The sequence below is a fragment of the Larimichthys crocea genome, chromosome I (assembly GCF_000972845.2).
Source record: "Larimichthys crocea isolate SSNF chromosome I, L_crocea_2.0, whole genome shotgun sequence".
Taxonomy (NCBI): domain Eukaryota; kingdom Metazoa; phylum Chordata; class Actinopteri; family Sciaenidae; genus Larimichthys; species Larimichthys crocea.
In genome coordinates this window covers 42,802,769-42,816,290 of record NC_040011.1, presented here as the reverse complement: position 1 = coordinate 42,816,290, position 13,522 = coordinate 42,802,769, and the positions used below count along the sequence as shown (strand labels likewise).

General features: G+C 42.8%; 1 protein-coding gene across 5 annotated transcripts in view; it reads left to right on the top strand.

Moving 5' to 3' along the window:
- zgc:66433 (probable serine/threonine-protein kinase kinX) overlaps positions 1 to 13,522 on the top strand; it is a 42,916-nt gene that overhangs the window by 27,006 nt on the left and 2,388 nt on the right. For all 5 annotated transcript variants that reach the window (XM_010747441.3, XM_027278965.1, XM_010747443.3 and 2 more), the window contains 13 exons: positions 458 to 632; positions 1,744 to 1,870; positions 3,672 to 3,812; positions 3,897 to 3,956; positions 7,253 to 7,408; positions 7,557 to 7,656; positions 8,443 to 8,761; positions 8,856 to 9,393; positions 10,120 to 11,464; positions 11,668 to 11,771; positions 12,168 to 12,336; positions 12,476 to 12,594; positions 12,927 to 12,999. In XM_010747441.3, the coding sequence (XP_010745743.3) occupies positions 458 to 632; positions 1,744 to 1,870; positions 3,672 to 3,812; positions 3,897 to 3,956; positions 7,253 to 7,408; positions 7,557 to 7,656; positions 8,443 to 8,761; positions 8,856 to 9,393; positions 10,120 to 11,464; positions 11,668 to 11,771; positions 12,168 to 12,336; positions 12,476 to 12,594; positions 12,927 to 12,999 (3,426 nt within the window). The remainder of the gene's footprint in view (positions 1 to 457; positions 633 to 1,743; positions 1,871 to 3,671; positions 3,813 to 3,896; positions 3,957 to 7,252; positions 7,409 to 7,556; positions 7,657 to 8,442; positions 8,762 to 8,855; positions 9,394 to 10,119; positions 11,465 to 11,667; positions 11,772 to 12,167; positions 12,337 to 12,475; positions 12,595 to 12,926; positions 13,000 to 13,522) is intronic.

Here is a 13,522-nt window from a genome sequence, read left to right as displayed (position 1 = left end):
GCATTTCAAGTCGTGGATGAGCGCCTTGCTGACTGAAAGCAGTGAAAGCAGTGTGTCGCTGTTTTAAGGAGTTATAAAAGAGTTGTTGAGTTTTTCCACTGCGGTGCTAATGGAGGTGGACTCACACGAGGGGGTTAGGGTTTACAAGCACAAGAGTGTCTGTGTTTGTATCTGTCTTCATGTACGTCTCTGTGTAAACACACACACACACCAGTCTTGGTGTGGAGTTTCTCCTGGGATGCCTACCTGAACTTTTACAGCCTACTTGAGGCTAATTGCTCAAATAGAGTTCACGTGAGGGCTGCATGTAAAGATGCTGTGTGTGTAATTTTCTAATTAATATATCACCGTGCAGTTAGTTGTGATGATTCATCATGGTGCTGTCTGAAGAATCGTAAACCCCGTTTCCATTAATTGTTTTTTTTTCCTTTCTCTATTTTCTTGTTTGTCTTCACAGGAAAGAAGAAGTCCAAGTTCCAGACGTTTAAAAAATTCTTTGCCAGGAAGAAGAGAAAGGATCCGCCAGCTGTCGGAGAAGACGCCGGGCTTAAAGCCAGCCAATCAAGCGACAATGTCAGCAAAACATCCGAAAATAACACACTCACTCGATCGGAGAAGGATAAGGGCTCTGGGTAAGATCAGGCACAGATACAGAGATACAGATGTCGACTGCAACACTTTTATTGAACCACATGTTTCAAATACTTCTATGTGGTTTATTGGGGAAATGTTTGGTTAATGGGTTGTTATTTGCATCTCAAAAAATAAATAAAAAACAGAATACCTCAGTAAATGCACTGAGAAGCTGATTTGATTAAAGATGGGAAAGCTAAATGTGTTCGAGAAGGTTCACAGAAAGCCTCATTTAAACATTTCAAACAACATTTCATTGTATTAGATCATGGATTCCTTCTACGGCAGCAAGTTTTTCTGTACATAAAGCACATTTTCAACCCAGAGCGGTTGCTGTTTTTTCCCTCATGACTCACATCAGGGTAGAAAAGCTATCAAAAGGGTGTTCAGTCCATGATTGGACACTAAAACTCAATCTTTTTTAGTCGGTTGGCATCATAGTGTGTTGACCCACCACAATGAAATATGAATCCAGTAAATATATTGGCAGTATCACCTTGTTTTTCCAAAGATATCCATTATTTTACTCAGCACACCACAAGATTTGTTTTAGTTCACCAACAAAACAGTAATGGATACCAGTTTCAATTGTTCCTGTAGCCCGGTGTTTGTGTTTCTGTCCGTTTAGGTAAATCTCTCCTCTTGTGCGAAAAGAACAGAGACAAATTATACAGAGGAAGATCATGTTTTAACATCCATCTCCTGTTCTTCCTCAGCTGGAGTTCATGGTTTCCTGTTTTCTTAACAAGTAGTTGAATGTGTCTTCCTGTGGATAATCTTAATTTCCTTTGTTATCCTAAGCTGTGCCACTTCCTGCCTTGTCTACTTTTGACTTTTCCTCGTCGTGTCACAGGACGCATGTGCTCCAGTTTTATTGTAGCCATTCTGTGTTCCACCTCATAAACATTAGGGAAGATTTGTTAGACAAAACAAGAGAATATCAATGTATTATAAATGATTTTCTTCAATTAAAGAAATACCAATGAAGGTTTTAAAAAGTAAACCTTCATTAGTATTTGTTTCAAACCCCTGAAGCCCCCCAACATCCAGGTCTCTTTATCTAGTTTTCAAGTCTGTCAAACATCACTTTCCTCTTCCTGTTTCCTAAAGGTCAAAGATCAGCCTGGGTAGCAAAGCCTTGTCACACGACTCTGTCTTTGTTTCGGACTCATCGGAGGCCAACGAGGCTCTGGGGGCATCTCAGGATAGCATTCATGGGAAAGTGAAATCACTGCAGGTAAATACTCATAAAAAAAAAAGAGCATTGCTGATCTTTTTAGTTTGAGCTCCTGTGTCAACAAGTATTTTAGCCTCTTCCCTGAGAAAGATCGAGGATGCCGTAGTGACCCCGACCTCTGATCTGCCCGTAGAGAGAAAAGAGGATTTGACTGCAGGTTAATAAGGAATAATAACTAAAGAATCACAACCTGTGTGTTTGTGAGAGAGGATGTCTGACCCTGTGCTGCTCTCAGCTGTCATAAGCGGTGTTTGTATATTAAGTCAGACGGGCAGAGCCGAGAGGTTAAAAACCAAAGAGTTTGTCTGGACTGCATGATGAATAGAAAAGCAGACAGACAGAACAAAATTCTGTCACAACAACGGGCTAAAAATGGGAAGACATGAGAGCGAGACAGACGGACTGACCTCAACTTAACCTGCTCCTCTGAGCTACCTACAGCATGAGAGTGAGAATTAAACAGTGTGTTGAGGGGATTTGCTAAAAAGGAAAACTTTGAGGCCAGCAGATAGGAAGACACAGCTAATAATATCCAGTGTTTCACATGCAAAGGTGTGCGGATTAGATATAATCATAGAAATATAAGTGTGATTAATATACTGATTTGATATGCAGGCTGAGGTTCAAATAAACACACTGCTTAACCATCAGTATGTTACTGTAGAACCACAGCGCAACACCATAAAGTGCATTTAACATGGTAACGTTGGTGTTAGGTTGATATCCCAAATAAGGTTGTATCATAGAGGTCATTACTCCAATTTTACAGTTAAATCTTTACATGACAGGTTATATTTCTAATGGAGAAATGCCAAATCCCTTTTATTTCTGCCATTAATAACAACATTCAAGAACTTTGACAAAAAAAAACAACATTCCCGGATAAAGCCACTTTGTATTGAGGTCCTCAGTGGTATTGCTTTGCTAGAATATCCTGTAACAGTTAAGATATTGAGATATTCAGTAAAGGAATAATTAATAAACTGGGCAACACAGAGTTTAAAAAGCTTGTTTACTATTTTTGTGGTCATAAATATGCAACATACCTGCATTATTAGCATTTCAAGTCACATGTCTGTCAGAAATACAAAGATGTTTGTGTCTAACACAACATTAAGTACTGTAATAAACTCATTTCAACTCAAAATCTATCAATAAACTGAACTTTGTGTACCAGAAAGTTGAGCTTTGCAACATCTCATGTCGAGATAAGGTCTTTCTGTATTTTATCTGGAGCTCCTCTCTGTTCCTAGATGTTTAATTGTTACTGTAACAACATTGGGAACCGCAGCGGTCAACATCTTTTCTACCGAAGTCTTGTATGTGTGTGCCAGCGTCGAGGCCCGGCTAAAGAAAAGCTGTATTGTCCGGTGTTTGCTTTGCACCTGAGTAAATGAGTCCTTGAGTGACTGTTACAGGGAAACACGTAACTGGGCAGATAACGAATCTGTTAGTTTGAGTTTCTGTGATACCCACCACACACACACACACATACAAGGCCTTAAATAAACACTTTCTCTGTTGAGTGCCAGCTGGCTGTCCTCACAAGTCTATCTCTGTTAATCATACTTTACACTAGTGAGGATTTTCAGACTGTAAAAGCAGTGAAACACTGCAAACACATTAATGCATACTCAAACACACCTTTGTTACCTTCGTTCCTCTTCACCTCTGACTACCCGAGCACACACGAAACCTGGAAAGCTCTTTCACTTCCTGCTATGACACCTAAAAGTATGGCTATGTTCCCAGATTTTTTGACCCTTCTTTATTCTGGTGTTTTCATGTTTTTTCTCTGCAGCTCCAGCTGAAGCAGGCCATCAGACTGGGCTCTCCTCCATCCCTCATGTGTGTAAAGAAAACCGAAGATGGTGGAACCATGTCCGAGGATGACGGCCTGCCCTGCAGTCCACCTGAATACACGACACTTCACACAGTCATGGTAAAGCGTAGCCTCTGTAGTCAATCTGTGCTGATGTGTGATTATAAAACACGGCTAACACTGTTATTCATTCCCTTCTCTCAGAATCAGCCTCAGAGGAACAGCTCGAACAGCATAGAGGGGATGGACAGTGATGACGACCAGGTAAACGAACCTGTGAAGAAACGTTTTAGCGTTGCTTTCCTTTATAAAATTGTCTGACTCAAGCTTCAAAATGAATGCAGCAGAACCAAGAGATGAGGATCAGATGAGAGAGGTCTGGGCTTACCTCTTTGTAACCCACGCAGCTCCCTCTGGCGTCGTGACAAACAATGTTTTTCACCTGCAGTAGTTCTGCTCAAGTCGTGTGAAACTGGCTTTAAAGATGAATGAATCATCAACTCAACTGTCCAGCAGTTACAAAACAATGTTGACATTCTTCTGGAGTCATGTTTTGGGCAATGCGGCAATGTCCTTTTTTTGCTCTGTTACTAGTCGCCAACTTCGTCAAACCAAAACAATGAGGTAAAGGATGATGGTTATCTCAGCTGACCTGCAGGGTTGTGGGTACTCCGGTTGATAAATTGACATTTCCACGTGCAAACTCAGATACTTGTTGCTGATCAGGGTGTGATATGTGATTTACAGAGGGGCCAGGATGAACCTTCAGGCTGTGTGTGAGTGTGGAGCTTTGTGTGATTGTGACATTTCTCCTCATGTGACTGAGATGGTAGAAACATCTCATGATCCAATCCAACCGCCGAAAACATTACTCTGGGTTCAAAACAAAAGCCCCCTTCTCTCTGCTGTCCCCTCTCCCCATCCACACTCTTTCTTACTGTCTCTGTACTCTCTTTAATTGTTCGTCCTCTGACCTGCTGTGTGAGCGTTTGTGGTCACGTCAGCCCATGTGAATTAAAATGTCCCATCCACTGTCAGCTCAAACAATTCAACTTCAAGTCCTTTTCAGAAGGACAGGAAGGAATGCCAATTCGTGATAAGACAAATGTCCCGAAAACCTCAACTATCCATTTAGTCATACTGGCTATAATGTGGACCTAAAAGCTCAGTCAGCAAAGTATGACAAATGAGCATTTAATGATAGTACCGAGTCACTGAAAAGAACCACAAATGGCCAGCTGCAAAGACATGCCCACAAAAACCTAAAAAATATCCCTTCTTTAAAGTGCATTCCACACACAGGAATGTGGTCAAGGAGGACTGCAGTGACTTATTGCAGTCCCAGTGGCCTTAAACTGGAGCTTTTCCATTCACGGAGAGCTCGCGACAGACTTTGTGGAGACACAGAATGTTTGTTTGTTTGTGTTTTTTGAGATTTTATTCTTAAAATGAACAGTTTTGAGCTTGACAACTAGCATCCATATCAGCCTAAATTCACCCTCTGAACTCGGGTCTGGGTCACTCTGTCTGCGCATTTACTCTAAATAGAAGATTTTGTTATTTATTGTCTGGTTTTATTTTTTATTTTGTGGCCTTGAAATAAAAATATCCCTAACTCTTTGGTGTTAAATCTGCACCAATCAGTATTTTTACATGTACATACATGTTGCTCATGATCATGAACTAACAGAGGATTATAACCTGAGCGGAGTGGAGTGTTTTATTGTCTTTTATCTCATTTTTCTGGCCCACAACTGCCACAGTTTATTTATTTATTTTCAGCACCAAACAGCAGACAACGTTGGCAACTAGCTGGCCTACCAGCCAGAGATCCACATATTTCCTTCAGGAGCTGGTAGAGAACAAAACGGAGCTTAAATGGTGCACAACTTGATTAACTCAAGTCCAGTATATACTGAGACATTTTGCCATGTCAGCCTTATGTGATAACAACATGTCAGTGTTGTGATTACAGCTTGCAGGTTTAAGGAGACAGTGTAGAAAGTTTTTTTAATTCACAGAACGAAGCAATATCACTTCATATCACGGTGCACTCAATATCTGCATTTTTTTTAAAATATCCTGCCTTCATTTTAAATGGATTGAAGCATTATTTTTTTTGCAACTTTGGGGTTGTATCCACGTGGTTTAATGTTTATTACTGCTGTAGATGATTTAAGGATGTTGTGCAGCTTTGGTTCATACAGTAGCATCACGGACACAAAAACACACTGTATCTGCAGCACGGTAAACAGCTGTCATGTGCTTTGTGTGTGATGCTCGAAGACGGACCTCAGGGTGTGTGTGTGTGTGTGTGTGTGTGTGTGTGTGTGTGTGTGTGTGTGTGTGTGTGTGTGTGTGTGTGTGTGTGTGTGTGTGTGGTGTGGAGAGTTCCTCTTCAAACCTTAAATGGAAGTCTGCTACTTGACCTCTTCTTTCTCTGTATGTCTTTATATTTCTCTCTTTCCTTGATGCTGCTTTTTCGCCCTCTTTTCTCTGTCCATAATACTGTACATGTTATTCCACTGACCCACTCTGTGTGTGTGTGTGTGTGTGTGTGTGTGTGTGTGTGTGTGTGTGTGTGTGTTCAGAGTGCATTCCAATGGTTTCTCTGGCAGTCAGCGTGTCTGCTTGTAGTTATAGCGTTTAAATTCAGCCTCAACCCGCCTCTCTCTCTCGCACGCACACACACACACACACACACACACACACACACACAGACACAGACCTGAAAACTCCATAAACAGATAATCTAGATGTCAACAAAGAAGAACTGTGATCTATTCTTGTGTCTTTTTTTGGAGTTTTGCTCACAACCAGACTGTAACGGGTTGGTTCACTCTAATCATATAAACATATTTCCTGAATGACCTCCAGTGTTATCTCGCCGTTATCTCGATGTTTGGCGATAACTATAACTCAGAAACATCTGATACTTCGAGCAAAGAGTGGAGCTCCAAGCATTAACAATGATATTTGAAGAACTTGAAAGCAGCATGTTGTTCTGGAAACAAAAGTCTTGGTTTCTTTTTTGGGGCAGGAACACTGAAGCTGTCACTGCATTCCCGAGTATCCTGAGAGAATAATGTGAACTATGTTTTTTGCTGGATTAATAGATGAGCTGTGAATTTGTCAAATACTTTCCAGTGATGACAGAGTAAGTGTTGGCCCTGCAGATAAGGACAGCTAATATTTATACAGCTGGACTCCCTACTCTTTCCATTTCCTCTGGTTTCTTTATCGGCTGCCTTCATCATTTTAGTCAAAATCCACCTTTTAGTAGAGCTCCTCCATCTCCCCAATGTTTGGCTTTCACAAAGCCAGGAACAAGACTTAAGAGCGATGACTCAAATCTGTGACGTGAGCAGCTCTGTCTGTGGATACAGTTTTCCCAGGACATGGGTGGACAAAGCCCAACTTTCGCTGGATTCCAGCCTTACTAGGGATTTATTCGTACGTGTGTTCTCGCCTGACGCCTGACAGGTATTTCCTCTGTTAATAAGTTATCGTTGTGAAACTTTGTAGTGAAACCTTCTGTCTCTATCTCCTTCTCCTCTCAGCTGTCCTGTGCTGCCTCCAGTAGAGCAGTGAGCCCCCTGGTGGTTCCCGGAGACTTCAGTCAGCCGGCCAGTCCCTTCGGCTGTCTGGATAACTCTGCTGCCAAACACAAGCTGGGCCTCAGATACAAAGCCTGTAACAAGAGGAAACCTATCACTGTAAGAGATCCACACACATACAGACACATGTCAAATAAAGGGGTCAGTTATAGAGCTACTGCTTTGCTCAGAGGCACATCAGCACAAAGACTTGAACGTGCATTCCCTGGTTAAAGGATCATCTTTAATGTGTTTGATGTCCATGCAGAGGCTGGAGCTGAAAGCAGAGGGAGACTCTGTGGTGAAGATACTCAACACCTCCATAACTGAAGCTCCAGTGGAGCTCGAACAGCAGAAGGCAACAGAAGGTCAGCACACGCAACTTTTAACTTCAGAAACTTGCACCATGCACGTTTCTGAATGTTCAGTATTAAACCATATTAAAGTTTTTAAAAAGGTTTGTTCCTTTTACTCCACAAACATAATAACAGTTTCATCTGAACGTTTGCCGACAATTTGCAACCTAAAAATGTAACATTGAATTGATGTCTTGATTTTAGCTCATTTATAATGAAAATAAAATGTAAATGGTGTTTTTAAATATCATTTTTTATTATACTGGTTTAGATTTTAACAAGAGTCTATCATGAAAACTTTCAATTTCTTTTTGAAATGAGATAAAATCATGATTAAATAATTACAACTAATCACATTAGCAATTAGTCCTTAAAATTTTGAAGTCCATTTACATTTCATTTCATTATAATGGTAATGTTTATTTTATTTAGATTTAGGCAAATTATCAAATGTGAAAATCAAAATTGGACTTTTTCTTTTTGTAGCGGCCACTATCCATTAAAACGGCCTCTGGGAGGCTGAGTAGGTTCAGACTGTGGAAGAAATCCACAGACATGTCGAGTAAAGAGAGAGACTAAAACTGACATTACATGACAAACTGAACTAGACGAAACTATATGATACAATATGACACGAAATAAGACGGTAAACAGAAAATATTGGAGCCTATGTCACCCTCTTGTGTGCGTTTTGGCTCCTACACATTTTAATTAAGATCATGCACACACAATACTCTGATGTCTGTCACTGTATCGTCACACGTTGATCTCTGAGACCTGTGCTTCTCTGTTATCCAGTTGTAAGTGATGATGAGCTGAAACCAAAAGTAGAGAAGGAGGAAGACGAACAAGGAGAAGCAGAACAAGAGGAGGAAGAAAAAGAAGAAGAGGAGGAGGAGGAGGAGGAGAAACCACAGCATTCCAGACAATCCCTGTTGAGAGATAAGGAGGAGAGGGAGGAGACAGAGGATGAGTCGGAAACAGAACAGGATGTTTCTCACGCCCGGGACACTTCCTCTTCTCCTGAGCTGTGTCTCTCAGAGGAGGAAGCTCCAGATGCCCAGCCCTCGCCCTCCTCCAGACCCAGCTCCAGAGCCTCCTCTCTGGACAGTCCTGGGTGATTAGACATAATTTTCTCTTTGTTTGTTTTTTCCCCTGCTTGTCTTTGTTTTGTCCTTCAATCAGTCTGACCCTTTTCTATCTGCTTTTAGAGCCACGCCGGAGCCCCCTGCTGGACCAAGAGAGTACTTGCTGGACCCTGTAGGCGTTACTTATGGAGTGGAGGAGGACAGGGCTGAATGCGACTTGACGCTGAGAGAAGAAGATGATGACGACGATATCCAAGAAACCAGAGAGGAGGAGAGCTCCTTCTTACAGGAAGTGCTGAGCTCCTTGAAGACTCCCCTCTCATCTTGCTCGTTGGGCGTAGAGACCGAGGGCGTCGTCCTGGAGATAGAGGAGGAAGTGAAGGAAATGGAAGGAGAAGATGTCGAGGTAGAAGAAGAAGGAGAGGAGGTGAAGGAAGAGGAAGCAGAGCTTGATGAGCCTGTCAGTTATCACGCTGCTCCTGCTGGCTCCCTCCTGTCAGATCAGACCGCAGAGGAAGATGAAGAGGAAGAGGAAGAGGTTGCTACTTTGAGTGCTCCTTGTTGTCAAGATGTCCAAGAAGAGAAGAGAGATGAAGAAGAGGAGGAAGCAGAGGAAGAGGAGGAAGAGGAACTGGTGGTGGAACGATTCAGTCAACATGGTGTAAGTATCTTTTCATTAATTTGTAAGAACGCACATGAGCTTCAGGCAAGAAGCTCGACTTTTTCTTTTGTGGTTGTTGCTGTTTTTCGCGAGGCTCGTTCCAAGTGTTCCCAGTGGGATTCACCAAACTCGCTCCATAAATAAGGCCATTTGTTCTGCTCCATTTCGTTCCATTCACAAAAATGTCACCCAAGAGTAAATCGATTCTCACACCGCAGAGCTCTGAGTCCCGCTGGTGGAACTCGGCAGACAAAAACAAATTTAGCGGTGTCAGGCGTCGTATTAGGGGTTTGAAAAATGTCAGTGTGGTTGTCAGCGCTTTACTCACTGAGGGAATAGTTTGATACGGAGGTAGATTGCCACAGCAAAGTGGTCCAATGAGGGATGATTGTTGGAGTTTTCCTACGAACTACTAAACTGCAAAGGTTGTCACAGTGCCAAAAAGTCAACATATCATATTAATACTCCAGCAAAACCAGGTGTTACAAGTATGAAGCAAAACAGTAAAGATGCAGGCTGGAAAACCAAAACAACAAGCTGAAAGACACTATAAACCTTTGCAGAACTGAGAGGATCTGCAGAGTCGGAGTCATCCTCAAAAAGTGTAAAGAAAGACAGACATGACTCACATTTAAAGCCTCTCATAATTGTTCTTTGATCACTTGTGCTTGGCACAGGAAAATAAATCCACTTGTATCTGATTTCCCTTCCTGCTTTGTCTTCCAGCAAAAAGAGGAAGGAGAGAAGGAAGAGGTAGAAGAAGTAAAGCCAGAGGACCAAAATGAAACACTTACAGGAGACGCTGTCAACCAGCCAGAGGAAGAGGGAAGAGGAGAAGAAGAGAGTGAGGGAGAGGAGGAAGCGATTGAGCTGGAAGAGGAGCCAGAAGTGGAAGAGGAGGGACGGGAGAAGATGGAAGAGGACAATGAGGATGTGGAGGAAGCAAAGGAGAGTGTAGAGGAGGCAGAGGAAGCGATCGAAGAAGAGAAGGACAACACAGAAGAGATAATGGAGGTGCTTCCTGGTGCTGAAGGTCAAGAGGTTTCCCTGCAGGAGGCAGATGAGGGTGTAGATGTTGCGTTTGGAGACGTCACTGTGTGCACCCAGCGACTCACGAAGGAGGATGAAATCCCTGCAGAGCTCGGTGATCAGGTACTGGTCGCCATGCATGAAACTTCTAGTCAAAGCTTTGAAGAGGAGAGGGAAGAGAGAGTGGAGGAAGGCGTAGAGATCAACCACATGGTCCCCGAAATGGACCAAGAGGACGACGCTGAAGAAAACCAACCTGATGAAGGTCAAAGTGACCAAGATGTGGAGCAGGACGGTGAAGAAATATCCCATTTAAACACGAAGCAAGTGGAAAAAGATCAAACTGAAGCTACAGAACAAGCTCATGCCTCTTCCAAGCCTTCTCCTTTGTCCCTTCCAGAGTCGCATCACGAGACTCCATCGCAAGACAGTGGAGCCATTACTCCCAGTAAGACCAGCACTACCACTCTCCACATAAATCTAATCTCTCCAAGCTCAGAGAAAGTCACATCTTTCTTTCAACAGTCCCCAACTGCTGCATATCCCAACAGCGAGACACCTTCCCATGCTCTTGCACCCACAGTGCAAAACACAGCATCCACAGAGGAAGAAGAAGAAGAAGAAGAAGAGGAAGAACCGGCTGACACCGTGGAAACAGTAGAAGCTCTGGGAGAAGAAGCTACACCTCCTACCTCTGTGGAGGAAACAGCCAAGCAGCTGTCCAGTGGTTCAGATCAGAGCAAAGTCCGGTTCACCATCGCCCCAGCTTGGCAGAGATCACTCTCTGTAGAAGATGTTAAAGAGAGTTTGACTTCTCCCTCTTCCCCACCTGCTTGCACCTCCTCTTTGCCAGAGATGGAGGCTACAACTAAGAAAGACCCCGAAGTAAAGGCAGAGCCAGCAAGTTCATCTAAGGTTGAAGTGGTGTTGAGTCCTGGTCGTGGGTGGAATGCAGGAATCACGACTGCCAAACCTCAGAGCAATGCAACAACGCCTCCATCTTCCAGTAAACCTCAGACCTCAGCTGCTGCAAGCACAGAAGGTTGGAAAAATGTCTTATTTGGTACTTGTCTTGTCTTTTTCTTGGCCTGTTTTAAGAGTCCCGAACATTATTTGTATTGTTTTTAGTCATGTTTTCTCTTGTCCAATGAAAGTAGTCTGGTTTAAATCCTATGAGGTGAGCTTGCTGTTGAAGTTAAAATAAAGTAAAACCACAGACCAACTTTTCCACCCTCCAACCTACAGAAAGCTCCGTCGTCGTGGAGGGAAATCCCGACAATCCATTTGGAGTTCGGCTGAGGAAGACGTCAGTTCTGCACCGTTTCAGCTCGGAGGAGGAAAGCCCTGAGGTGATTACCCAAACTCTGTTAGCTCCACGATGGAGGCTTCTTTACATTTTGAGGGTTTCTGCACAAATCTGAAGTTCTTTAGGGCATTAAAGCAGCTATAACCCAAACTAAACAGTAGATCAAATGACAGCTTATATGTGAAAGGTGGTGCTTGTAGTGACAAACCCACAAAGCTGTAACCAAAAGAAAACGGTTTCCCTCAGTTTTAGTGTCTTTAAGCTCATTGCTGTGATTCTAGGCCTCAAACTGTGTGGCTTTCAGCTGTAGCGGGCAGTGAAAAAGCACCAAAAACAAGGGACTCTTGATAAACGCTAATGTTGCTACCTATCTATTGGGTGTGTAAATAGGTAAGTTTGCTACTATGTTTGCCTCAGTGTCTGATTTTATCTTCTTCAGCATCCCACCACCATCGAACCACCAGCTCAACCACCCAGCTGCAAAGTGGATGCACCGCAGCCGATCAGTGCAAAGCCCTCCATGAGTCAGCCGGTCAGCAGCAAGCCCGCACTGCCTAAGAAACCAGATGTACATGGAGACAGTGCAGCGAAAAACAAGCGCATCTCAGGTGTGTATACACAGAATGTTACACTAAGTGCACAAGGCTTTCTCGTACATAAGGTGCTCATATATAATGGTCTTAAAAAGAGAAGAGTACCTGATTCAGCTTGTGGTGTAACAGTGTATCTGCTGTACTATTGATTCAGACCCAGCTGCAGCTCGTGGTGTTTCTGCTGGATCTGATTCTCCCAGCTGGATCTCTGTGGCCAAACAGAAACAGAAGATCTATAAAGAAAACTCAGTGGAGGAGATAACTGTCAAGAAGGTAATCTGTGTGCATGTGTGTGTTTATATGTGTGTGTGTGTGTGGTCAAATTTGGCTTTTATGTAGACTCAAATTGTGTGTCTAAGCAATTATGGAGTTGGTATGATCCATTGACCAGAGATACAGTCTACTAGTTACAGTTACGGATGTGATAGCAACATGAAAAAAGAAAATTGCAGACGTTCAGGTGGTTCAGATCTGCACTTGGATGGGATGATTGTGTACCCTGGTTTCTGTCTTTTACCCCCTCGCTGACATGTGTTTACAGTACCTCAGCACACATGTTCAGCCACGTAATCTATATAACTGACTGTGCTGCTTTCTGTCATCAGGAGGAACAAGAGAAGAAGAGCCCACTGCCAACGCATGTCAGCTCAGCTGTCAGCAGGGAGTCCTCCAGCAAAGGTGAGCACAAACACACAAACACACACACACACACACACACACACATGATCATTTGAAATTGCAGAAGATAATTGTCTGCCAAACTCCATTTTCATACGACTCATCAGCTGCAGCGTGGAAGCGTTTCAACAGAGTTCACTTTGTTTAGTCTTGATTGAAATTCTGCTTTAATATACTGAAAGGCTTCAACGACTGCAGCTGGTGCAACGCTGCCATCATCTGGACAAACTCTGCTACTGACCCAACAAAATTCACTTCACATTACGGTTCTCATACCGTTCTCTGAGGTCCTTGATGTGTGAATTGATCGCACATAAAATGATGGGAATGAAATGATCAGACATTGAGAAACTGTGGTTTTACAGAGAAAAGTGACACTAAAGTACAAAAATGTATCTCAAAATAGGAAAATGCTGCTACTTCAGAATACACTATAAAGAGGAAACACAAACCACCTGATACTGAAAAAACAATTATACTTTGAATACCGTTTCCTACATATTTATGACATTTGAATCACTTT